Source organism: Pongo pygmaeus, chromosome 16, assembly GCF_028885625.2.
Source record: "Pongo pygmaeus isolate AG05252 chromosome 16, NHGRI_mPonPyg2-v2.0_pri, whole genome shotgun sequence".
In the NCBI taxonomy this organism is placed as follows: domain Eukaryota; kingdom Metazoa; phylum Chordata; class Mammalia; order Primates; family Hominidae; genus Pongo; species Pongo pygmaeus.
In genome coordinates this window covers 34968360-34981289 of record NC_072389.2, presented here as the reverse complement: position 1 = coordinate 34981289, position 12930 = coordinate 34968360, and the positions used below count along the sequence as shown (strand labels likewise).

The 12930-nt window shown below is 37.0% G+C and overlaps 1 protein-coding gene across 1 annotated transcript in view; it reads left to right on the top strand.

Moving 5' to 3' along the window:
- The window catches only part of TRPM1 (transient receptor potential cation channel subfamily M member 1), a 110028-nt gene extending 97385 nt beyond the window's left edge, over positions 1-12643 (top strand). The window contains exon 29 of the mRNA XM_054451996.2: positions 10683-12643. Within this exon, the coding sequence (XP_054307971.2) occupies positions 10683-11931 (1249 nt within the window). The 3' untranslated portion in view covers positions 11932-12643. The remainder of the gene's footprint in view (positions 1-10682) is intronic.
- The last annotated feature ends 287 nt before the right edge of the window (positions 12644-12930 follow it).

Sequence of the window (12930 nt, the reverse complement as noted above, 5' to 3'; positions counted from 1 at the left end):
CCACTAAGCTAATAAAATGCAAACTTTAGTGGCCACACAACATAAAGAATATAGACTTTACAAAATTATTTCAGAAAAATCACTAAACAAACAACAACTACACTAAGAAGCAATAACAACAAGCCTGAGAGGGGAGAGAATCTGATTTTTAGAATTGCCACGTTATAATACTCAACATGTCCACTTTTAAATAAAAATGACAAACATGCAAAGAAATAAGAAACTATGGTCCACACACAGGAAAAAGGACAATCTTAAAAACCATCCCTTAGGAATCCTGGATATTAGACGTTTTAACACAGAGTTTAACTCAACTATTTTAGCTATTTTAAATAGATTTAAAGACCTAAAGGAAATCATCTCTAAAGAACTAAAGGAAAGTATGAGAAGGATTTTTCACCAAATAAGAGACTATCAATAAAGAGGTGGAAATTATATCAAGTAGTAGATGAGGTCTCAAAAAAAAAGAGGTAGAAATTATATATTTTTTTTAAAAAATATGTCAGGCACAGTGACTCATGCCTGTAATCCCAGAGCTTTGGGAGACCAAGGAGGGAGGATTGCTTGAAGCCAGGAGTTCAAGACCAGCCTGGGCAACATAGCAAGACACCATCTACATAAAATCATTTTTAAAACTGGACAGGCATGGTGGTGCATATCATGGCAACTGGCAGAGCATGGTGGTGCCGGTAGTCCTAGCTACTTGGGAGGCTGAGGTGGGAGGATTGCTTGGGCCCAGGAATTCAAGGCTGCAGTGAGCTGTGATCTTGCCACTACATTCCAGCCTGGACAATAGAGCAAGACAGTGTCAAAAAAAAAAAAAAAAAGAAAGGAAGGAAGGAAGGGAAGGAAATTCTGACATTGTAAAGTACAATAACTGAAATGAAAAATTCACTCTAAAGGTCCTATAGCACATTTAAGCAGGCAGATTAAAGAATCAGCAAACTGGAAGATAAATCAGTTAAAATTACCCAGTCTAAGGAACAGGGGGAAGAAATGAAGAGAAATTGAACAGTCTGAAACCTGTAGAACACCATCCAGCAGAACAACATAGGCATTATGAGAGTTATAGAAGGAGAGAAGGGAAAGTGGCAGAAACAATATTTAAAGAAAACGGCCAAAATTTTACAAATTTAATGAAAGATATGAATCTACATATCCAAGAAGCTCAATGAACTCCAAGTAGGATAAACTCAAGGAGATCTATACTAATTAACATTATAGTCAAACTGTTAAAAGCCAAAGGAAAAGAATCTTGAAAGCAGCAAGAGAGAAGCAACTCATCACATGCAAAGGATGCTTAATTAGATAAAAAGGCTGACCTCTCATCAGAAGCCAGGAAGACCAGAAGACCTTGGGATGACATAGTCAATGTGCTGAAAGAAAAACAGTGTCCACTAAAAATTATATATGCAGCAAAACTATTCTTTAAAAATGAAGGATAAATTAAGATATTCCCAGATAACCAAGAACTGAGAGAATTCATTACTAGCAAACCTACTACAAGGGATACTAAAGATAGTTTTTCAGGCAGAAATGAAAAGACATAAGACAATAACTTAAAATCCACATGAAGAAATAAAGAGGACCATTAAATGTAACTACATGGGTAAATATAAAAGACATTATAAATGTATTTTTTGTTTGTAACTACTTTTTATTTCTACATGATTTACAAGACAACCACATAAAGCAATCATTACAAATCTATGTTGATGGGTACACAATGTACCAAGTTGTAATTTGTGATAATAACAGAATAACATGGGGGGAGGATGGAGCTTTACAAGAGTAAAGTTTGTGTATATTATTGAAAATAATTGGTGTTAGGCCAGATACAAGGGCTCACACCTCTAATCCCAGCACTTTGGGAGGCGAAGGCAGGTGGATCACCTGAGGTCAAGAGTTCGAGACCAGCCTGGCCAACATAGTGAAACCCCATCTCTACTGAAAATACAAAAATTAGCCTGTGTGGTGGCACATGCCTGTAATCCCAGCTGCTCAGGAGGCTGAGGCACGAGAATCACTTGAACCTAGGAGGCAGAGGTTGCAGTGAGCCGAGATCTTGCCACTGCTCTTCAGCCTGGGCAACAGAGTAACACTCCATCTCAAAAAAAAAAAAAAGAGTAATTGGCATTAAATTAAAGTAGACTGTTATAAATTAAGATGTTAGTGATAATCCCCAGGGCAAGCACTAAGAAAATAACTCAAAAACATATGATAAAAGAAAGAACAAGAGCCAGGTGTGGTAGTGCATGCCTGTAGTCCCAGCCACTCAAGAGGTTAAGGCAGGAAGATCACTTAAGCCCAGGAGTTCAAGGCCAGCCTAGGAAACATAGCAGGGCCCCATATCTTAAAAAAGAAAAGAAATATTAAGTGAATTAAAATGATACACTAGAAAATACCTATTTAACATAGAAGAAAGCAGTAATGATGGAGTTGAGGGACAAAAAAAGACATAACATATAGAAAATAAATAGCAGTATGGCAGAGGTAAGTTCTTCCTTACCAGTAATTATATTAAATGTAAATAGATAAAGCTCTCTAAGACAGAGACTAGCACAATGAATATTTAAAATATGGTGTAATTACATGCTGTCTACAGAGACTCACTTCAGATTCAAAGATTTTTAAAGTTTTAAAGTAAAAGAATGGAAAAAGATATTTCATGCAAACAGAAATCAAAAAATAGTTGGAGTGGCTACACCTATCAGGTAAAATAGACTCTAAGACAAATATTGTCACTAGAGACAAAGAAGGACATGATATTCATGATATAATGATTAAAAAGGTAACTATATCAAAAAGATATAACAATTATTAACATATATGCACCCAATAGCAGAGCCTCATAAGATATGAAGCAAAAACTGACAGAATTGCAGGGAGAAGCAGATAGTTCTCAAATAATAGTTGTAGGCTCTAATATTCCACTTTCACTAATACTAGAACTAGACAGAAGTTCATTAAGAAAATAGAAGCCTTGGCCAATACTATATGCCAACTCAAGGTAACAGACATCAACAGAACACTCAACAACAGCAAAATATATATTCATTTTATAAGCATATGGAACATTTTCCAAGATACATCATCTGTTAGGCCATAAAACAAGTCTCAATAAGTTTTAAAAAGATTAAGGTTAAACAAAGTGTATTCTCAGGCCACAACAAAATAAAATGATAAATTAATAACAAATGAAAATTTGGAAAATTTACAAATATGTGACAATTAAACAACACACTCTTAAATAATCAATAGATCAAAGAAGAAATCACAAGAGAAATTAGAAAATACTTCAAGGTGAACAAAATGAAAACACAACATACCAAAATTTATGGGATACAGTAAAAGCAGTATTCAGAAGGATATTTATAACTATAAAGACCCACACGTAAAAAGAAGAAAGATCTCAAAGACAATAAGAACTGAAGTAATGACCAGACTGCTACCAAGGTCCCAGACTGACTACTGGACTGCACGCACCTAGATCAGATCTCAATAGCACTGCAAAGACTTTGAAAACTGAACTGGCATTGGAATCACAGTCCACAGAAAGCATGTCGGAACTTGCAGCCTGAAACTAACCAGGTTGATCACCTGCTAAAACAAAACAAATCAACATTCCCCATGAAAATTAAACAAGATTCAGAGTGATGTGGTATAATGTTCAAAATGTCAGGCTACAATCCAAAATTATTTGGAGTATGCAGAATCTAGAAAATCTCAACTCACCTGGGAAAAAAAGACAATCAGTAAATGTCAATGTCAAGATAACACAGATGTTGAAATTATCTGACAAAGGCTTTAAAGCAGCTATTATGAAAATGCTTTAACAAAATTGCAAAGGCTCTGGAAACTAACAGAAAACTAGAAAGTCTCAGAGAAAGAATAGAAGATATTAAGAAAATCCAAAGAAAATTTTACCAAAAAATATAGTAAATGAAATGAAAAATTCATTGGATAGGCTCAATAGCAAAACAGGGATTACAGAGGAGAGAGTAAACTTGAAGATATTAATTTGAACAAGAGAGTAAATGGGCTAAAGAAAAAGCCCAAAGCCTCAGAGAAGTGTGGGGCAATAACAAAAGGTATAACATTTGTATTATAAGAGTCCCAGAAGAGAAAGAGCATGATGCAGAAAAACTACTTGAAGAAATCACTGAAAACCTCCCAGGTTTGAAGAAAGACATAAACCCACAGATTAAATAAATGTAGAGAATGCTAAACAGGACTAACTCAAATGAATCCATATCAAATGAAGGGCCACAAACTAAAGACAGAGGGAAAAAAATTGACAGCAAAGAAAAAAATTGACCAGAGAAAAATGACACATTACTTACTGGAGAACAGTGATTTGAATGATGGCAGATTTCTCATCGGAAACCTTGGAGGTCAGAAGGAAGTAGCACTATGTTTTTAATTTTAAATTTTATTTATTTTTTGAGCCGAGGTCTCCTATGTTGCCCAGACTGAACTCAAACACCTGGGCTCAAGCAACCCTCCCACCACAACTCCCGAGTAGCTGGGATTACAGGCACAGGTCTCCATGGCCTGCATTATATTTTTAAAGTGCTGAAAGAAAAAAATAATCAACCCAGAATTACATACTCACAAAAACATTCTTCAAACATGAAAGTGAAAAAAAAAGTCAGACAAAGAATTCATTGCTAGCACACCAATTCTAAAAGAATAACTACAGGAAATTCTTCAGACAGAAGGAAATGATACCAGAATTGAACTTGGAACATCAAAAATGAAAGAAGAGCATCAGAAATAATAAATATGTTGATAAACATAAAGATGAGTCTTCTCTTTCTGAGTTCTTTAAAGTATATTTGACAGTCAAAAGCAAAAATTGCCATACTGTCTGATGGCATTTTCAATATATGTGGATACAATATATGACAACTGCAGCACAAGGGGCTATGGGAAAGGGACCTGTATGGTAGTAATGTTCCTACATTCGAATTGAAGTGGTGAAATACTGATGCGAAGTATACTGTGAAATGTTGCTATCTATTTGTAATCCCTAAAACAACCACTGTAAAATCTATAGTAAATGCTATAGTCACTTCCCACCTCATTTCCCGAGGCCATCATCACCATGATACCAAAACCAGACAAAGACAATTGAAAAAAGAAAACTACAGACCAATATTCCTCATGAACGTAGACACAAAAATTCACAACAAAATACTAGCAAATTGAGTCTAGCCACGATCAGGTAGTTTATCCCAGGAATAAAAGGCTAGGTCAATATTTGAAAACAATCAATGTAATCCACCATATTAATGATTTAAAGGAAAAAACCCTATATGTTTCTAGCAATTGGTGCAGAAAAAGCATTTGATGAAATTCAACATTCATGATGATAAAAATACATTTTCTAAAAGTCTCTCAGCAAACTAGGAACAGAAGAGAACGTCCTTAATCTGACAAATGGCATTTACATAAAATCTATAGCTAACATGGTGAAAGACAGAATGCTTTCTCCCTAAAACTGGGAACAAGGAAGGATGGCCACTCTCACCACTTCAACAATGTACTGGAAGTCTTAGGCAATGCAATAAGGCAAGGAAAAAAAGTCTTATGTCTTGGAGAGAAATACATAAATACATAAAAACATTCCTATTTATAGATGATTATCTATGTAGAAAATCACATAAAATCTTTAAAAAACAAAATGAAACAAATGAAAACGTCCTAGAATTAATAAGTGAATTTAACAAGGCTACAGAGTACGAAGTCAACAAAAATTAATCTTATTTCTATATACCATCAGTGTGTAATTGAACATTGGAATTTTTAAAATAATACCATTCTCACAGAGCTCCAACAAAAATGAAATACTTAGGTATAAATCTCATAAAATATGTATGGGTCTATATGCAGAAAACTACAAAGTGCTGATGAAAGAAATCAAAGATCACTTAAATAAATGGGAGGATATACCATATTCATGTATTGGAAGACTCAATGTGGCACAGATGTCAATTCTCCCTAAATTTACCTATAGATTTAACACAATACCAATCAAAATCCAAGCAGGATATTTTGTAGATACAGGTCAGTTGTTGTTGTTGTTGTTGTTGCTGTTGTTATAGACAAGGTCTCCCTATGTTTCCCAAGCTGGTCTCAAACTCCTGAGCTCAAGCAATCCTCCTACCTCAGTCTCCCGAAGCACTGGGATTATAGGCATGAACCACTGTGCCCAGCTATGTCAACTTATTTTGAAAATTAAATGGAAAGGCCAAGGAACTAGACTATGTAAAACAATTTTGAAAAAGAATAACATTAGAGGAAACACACTATCCAGTTTTAAGGCTTACTGTGAAGCTATAGTAATGAAGACAGTGTGGTCTTGGTGAAGGGTCCAACACATACATAAATGGAACAGAATAAAGAGTCCAGGAGTAGATCTACCCAAATAGAGACAATTGATTTCTTTCCCCAAATGTGCAAAACTAATTCAACGACGAATGATCATCTTTTCAACTAACAGTGTTAGGACAGTTGGACATTCTTATGCAAAAAATGATCTCAACATATACAAAAATTAACTAAAAATGGATCATAGATCTAAACATAAAACACAAAACTATAAAATGTTTGGAAGAAAACATAAGAGAAAATCTTCACAACTTGGGAATAGACAAAGTATTCTTCAATGCAACACCAAAAGCATAATCATGTCAATCATATATCTGACAAAAGACTTTTATACAAAATATCTAAAGAACTCTAAAACCCATAATAACCCATAATATGGAAAAAATGGCCCAATAAAAAAATGAGCTAAGGATTAGACTAGACACACCAGAGAGGACATAAGATTGTTAAATATGTACATAAAAAGATGCTCAACATCATTAGCTATCAGTGAAATGAAAATTAAAACCAGAATGAGATATATTTACACACCGAATACAAGAGCTAAAAATAAAAAAAATTAAAAATAACAATAGCCAAGAAGGATGCTGAGCAACTGGAATTTGCATACACTGCTAGTAGGAATAAAAAATTGTACAGCCACTCTGAAAAATGGTTGGGCAGTTGCTTATAAAGTTAAACATACATTTACCCTATGAATCAGCAATCTCAGGTATTTAACTCCTAGGTATTTATCCCACAGAAATGAAAACATGTTCACACAAAACCTGTACATGAATGTTTATAGCAGCTCTTTTCATACTTGCCAAATAATGGAAACAACCCAAATGTCCTTCAACAGGTGCTGTGGCACATCCATATTAGAAATATATCTTTGCTGGGCTTGGTGGCTCATGCCTATAATCCCAGCACTTTGGGAGGCTGAGGCAGGTGGATCACCTGAGGTCAGGAGTTTGAGGCCAGCCTGGCCAACATGGCGAAACCCCGTCTCTACTAAAAATACAAAAATTAGTCAGGCATGGTGGCAGGTGCCTGTATTCTCAGCTACTGGGGAGGCTGAGGCAGGAGAATCGCTTGAACCTGGGAGACAGAGGTTGCAGTGAGCGGAAATTGCGCCACTGTACTCTAGTCTGGGCAACAGAGCAAGACTCCATCTCAAAAAAAAAAAAAAAGAAAAAAGAAAAAGAAAAGAAAAGAAATAAATCTTTAAGAGAGCATCAACTTTAATTAAAGGGAAAGCCAAGTGAATTACTTGCATCTGGAATGCTTTTGTATTCTCCAATGTGTTGAAAAATATTATTTACTCTGTGCTGAAAGGAAAGCTGGATTAAGACTTAGAAAGCTACACAAATAACTTCTTTGCTGATTAATCATATCTCACTAGGAGCTCTATCATGAATGATGGATTCTCTTGTGTTTTTCTGCCATTCAATGTGTAAATAGATGTGGGGCTCTTGTCAAATTGATTCCTAGATAGCCTTTCTCTGTCTGAAATGGAAACCACTCTTTGTGTGGGTGTCAAGGTTTGTGAAACATGTTTTAAATAATTATGGGAAGTCACCAATCATGGTTAACAAATGAGATAGATCCTCATTTATTTGTCCTTTATGTTAATCATTTCAGATGTAAGTGAACTTAAACTCATTTTTATCTTTCTTCTTTCATACATACTATAAAACTCAATGCAACTTCCCTTCGTTTGGCATAGCTGTTTAAAATTTGCTGTATCCACGTTGTAGCTGTTCACAAGCTCCAAACAAGCAACTGACAATTTCTCTGAACCCAGAGCACATCATTAAGCATTGTTTCTTCCACAGCTTCAATGAAGGGAGCAGCAGTAGGGATGGGAGATTTGAGACACCAAAAAAGGAACTTGGTAACTGATTCAATGCAGAGGGAAGGGAGAGGAGAGAAGTGAGAGGAGAGAGTTAGTATAAGGGAGACCAAAGAATCCAATGACTTTGAGGTTTGTTTTTCATATATGAGTGGCTGAGAGTGCTGTTATCTGAATGAGGTAATAAAGGGGAAAATAGGCAAAACTATAAAAGCTGTGAAAGGAAAGATATTCATCTTCATTTCACCAGTGTATTTATTTAGAAAAGTTTGCACAGCTGCAATATCTCTTACTGTATGTTTGTAAAGGAACTCAAGTTTGACTAGGGCAATGTGGGGATTTTTTTTGATACAAAAGGAATCATCAGGGTAATAGATCTGAAGGGAGTAGGGAGCCTTTATTTATTTATTTATTTTTTGAGATGGAGTCTCGCTCTGCCATCCAGGCTGGAGTGCAGTGGTATGATCTCGGCTCACTGCAACCTCCGCCTCCTGGGTGCAAGCAATTCTCGTGCCTCAGCCTCCCAAGTAGCTGGGATTACAGGCATGCGTGATCGTGCCCAGCTAAGTTTTGTGTTTTTAGTAGAGACAGGGTTTCACCATATTGGCCAGGCTGGTCTCGAACTCCTGGCCCAAGTGATCCACCGGCTTTGGCCTCCCAAAGTGCTGGGATTACCGGTGTGAGCCACTGCGCGTGGCCAGGAGCCATTATTTTTAATGAAGAACGCCAAGTCTTACTCAGAAGTAATGGAAAGTTAATAGTGAAAAATTCTTCTGCTGGTCTGTGAAATGCAAGAGGAGAGAGAACCCTTAGAACCTACAGTGCCTATGATACAGAGGCTTTAAAAAAAGGAAGCCAGGACTTCTCATACATGGTGAATTTGGTCCTCCCTGGTGGCAAACTTCCAGGAAGCCAGACCCTTCCTGCTCAAATGATGTGGTTTCCTATAGTACATATAAATAGTTCTCACCCCAAGAAAAGAGTTAAGAATAGAAGCCAAGGAACCACACGTACAAACACAGACACATCAGAACACAGCTGTCAATGTGGCCAACAGAAGAGTGGCATTAGCAAAAAATACTCTGGGAGAAGGTGGGGCAAGGTAGCCGCAGAAGCGGCAGGGTGGGGGTGGACTTCAGGAGATGCAGTCAAGCACAGAGCTGACTTCGCGGTCCAAAGAGCGGCAAGCAAACTGCTCAGAAGACAAAAGAGTGGGGTGGCTGACCACCGTGAAATGGATGGATAAGAGGAGAGCCAGCAGAACGAGTAAGGACATGTATAATGATGTGCAGAGAAGGTAGCAAAGACCTTCGTGGGTCATACAGACTGCAATGCAAGCCAAGTCTCCCTATGTTTTTAAGAAAGCTGGGAGAAAATAAAAGAATAATGGAATCAGACCTAAGTGTTTGCCATCACACAGGGATGAAACTGCCAGAACAGAGTAGCCAAGACTCCCAGCTCCATCCTGGGGACAAATTCAACTTTTAGAAAGCAATCCTTAATCCTGGGCATACCTCACCTCTTAGAGTTAAATTCCTATTGAAATAATTCATACTGTATGTAGTAAAATATACAACGAAGTCTGTGCCAGTGGATTTTAGGCCAGGCAACATTATGGTTTCATAGGCTGTTGCCTGATCTTCTAAGAACTAAAAAAAAAAAAAAAAAAATTAACAGCAGGCATTTATAATCTCCCATGCTCTTTTTTTGTGTGTAACCTTAAGGAAATACTAATTATTAAATATAAAGAATAATTTAAAGTTATTGGTATTCTTCAGACAATTAAATCACCTACTGTCCTTTAAGCAAACTATCTGATAATCTGAACTTCATTATTAACAGTTTATTTTCTCAATCCCTTGAACCTCAATAAGGATTTTAATTTTATTTATTTTGTTATAACCATTCACTGCTGACAGCCATAGTCAAAGCTCTAAAAACTAAGCACTAGTAGCTTCTGTTATTACTACAGGCAGCATGATGTACCAGCTAAGAGACAAGCACTGGAGTGAGTGCTGGAGCTAGGCTGCGTGTGCTCAAATTCCTGCTCCACTGCTTCCTACCTTTGGGGAAATTACTTATATGCTCCATGACTTAATTTCCTCACCTGTAAAATGGAGATGATAATAATAGACCTACTTCCAAGGACTGCTCTGAAGATTAAATAAGCCTAGGATTGAACCTCAGTAAGTACCTGTTAGTGAGAATATTATGCTCTTAGAACAATGACTGAGCAGTAAGTACTATACGCAGTAACTGTTATTTGCATTATTTTCTAGTGGCTCCTCATGGTAATTTGAGTAGTCATGTTAGGGGATTGTGAAGCTTGTAAATATGCTCAAACAGTTCCATATGTATTAAAATTCTGAAAAATCACATAGCAATGACATTATCTTCTGATTTTTAATATCCACTTAATCTCAGTTTAATAAATCTATCCCTTTGTGTTCACCAGAGTTGAAAATATGTCAATGAGGTTGGAAGAAATCAATGAAAGAGAAACTTTTATGAAAACTTCCCTGCAGACTGTTGACCTTCGACTTGCTCAGCTAGAAGAATTATCAAACAGAATGGTGAATGCTCTTGAAAATCTTGTGGGAATCGACAGGTCTGACCTGATCCAGGCGCGGTCCCGGGCTTCTTCTGAATGTGAGGCAACATATCTTCTCCGGCAAAGTAGCATCAATAGTGCTGATGGCTACAGCTTGTATCGATATCATTTTAATGGAGAAGAGTTATTGTTTGAGGATACATCTCTCTCCATGTCACCAGGGACAGGAGTCAGGAAAAAAACCTGTTCCTTCCGTATAAAGGAAGAGAAGGACACGAAAACACACCTAGTTCCAGAATGTCAGAACAGCCTTCACCTTTCACTGGGCACAAGCACATCAGCAACCCCAGATGGCAGTCACCTTGCAGTAGATGACTTAAAGAACGCTGAAGAATCAAAATTAGGTCCAGATATTGGGATTTCAAAGGAAGATGATGAAAGACAGACAGACTCTAAAAAAGAAGAAACTATTTCCCCAAGTTTAAATAAAACAGATGTGATACATGGACAGGACAAATCAGATGTTCAAAACACTCAGCTAACAATGGAAACGACAAATATAGAAGGCACTATTTCCTATCCCCTGGAAGAAACCAAAATTACACGCTATTTACCCGATGAAACGATCAATGCTTGTAAAACAATGAAGTCCAGAAGCTTCGTCTATTCCCGGGGAAGAAAGCTGGTCAGTGGGGTTAACCAGGATGTAGAGTACAGTTCAATCACGGACCGGCAATGGACGACGGAATGGCAATGCCAAGTTCAAAAGATCACACGCTCTCATAGCACAGATATTCCTTACATTGTGTCGGAAGCTGCAGTGCAAGCCGAGCATAAAGAGCAGTTTGCAGATATGGAAGATGAACACCATGTCGCTGAAGCAATTCCTCGAATCCCTCGCTTGTCCCTAACCATTACTGACAGAAATGGGATGGAAAACTTACTGTCTGTGAAGCCAGATCAAACTTTGGGATTCCCATCTCTCAGGTCAAAAAGTTTACATGGACATCCTAGGAATGTGAAATCCATTCAGGGAAAGTTAGACAGATCTGGACATGCCAGTAGTGTAAGCAGCTTAGTAATTGTGTCTGGAATGACAGCAGAAGAAAAAAAGGTTAAGAAAGAGAAAGCTTCCACAGAAACTGAATGCTAGTCTGTTTTGTTTCTTTGATTTTTTTTAACAGTCAGAGCCACTAATGGGTGTCATCTTGGCCATCTAAACATCATCAATTTCTAAAAACATTTTCCTTAAAAAATTTTGGAAATTCAGACTTGATTTACAATTTAATGCACTAAAAGTAGTATTTTGTTAGCATATGTTAGTAGGCTTAGTTTTTTCAGTTGGAGTAGTATCAACTGAAAGTGACGATACTATAACGAAGATAAATTAGCTAATCAGTATACAAGATTATACAATCTCTTTATTACTGAGGGCCACCAAATAGCCTAGGAAGTGCCCTCGAGCACTGAAGTCACCATTAGGTCACTTAAGAAGTAAGCAACTAGCTGGGCACAGTGGCTCATGCCTGTAATCCTAGCACTTTGGGAGGCCAAGGCAGAAAGATAGCTTGAGTCCAGGAGTTTGAGACCAGCCTGGGCAACATAGTGATACCCCATCTCTTAAAAAAAAAAAAAAAAGTAAGCAACTGTGTAAGAAAGAGAAACTAAAGAGAAAGCAAACATGAAAAAAGGGAGCGGTGGAAAGAAGAAAAATAAAATTATGAGGCACAATAAGTGGGAAGGAGCCACAAATATGTTTTTATGGTGTCTTTGTTTTCTGTTTTAATGTTTTATTTTAAACTACACAATGGGAAAAAAAAGTACACAATTATATCAAACATCATACTCTAATAATTTAGGGTGACCTAGAGTTTTGTCAATATGCAAAAATAAAGTATCCAATATGCATTTTCTTGTTGTCATAGAGTCCTTAATAGCAAATACAAATTAGTTGTACCTGTCTGTGCAATGCTTTGTACAAAGCTGTAGCTAAAACCTAAAGGATATATGTTCACAAGCCACAGAGACTGCTCTTAGCTGAGAATACCAGGTGTTGTGCTTCACCTCAAAGTTCAAACAAATACCCACAAGAGTAATAGGACCCCCATGCGAGGCTTCCAAGAGGGGCCACTGTCTAGGAACCCTGAAGGCC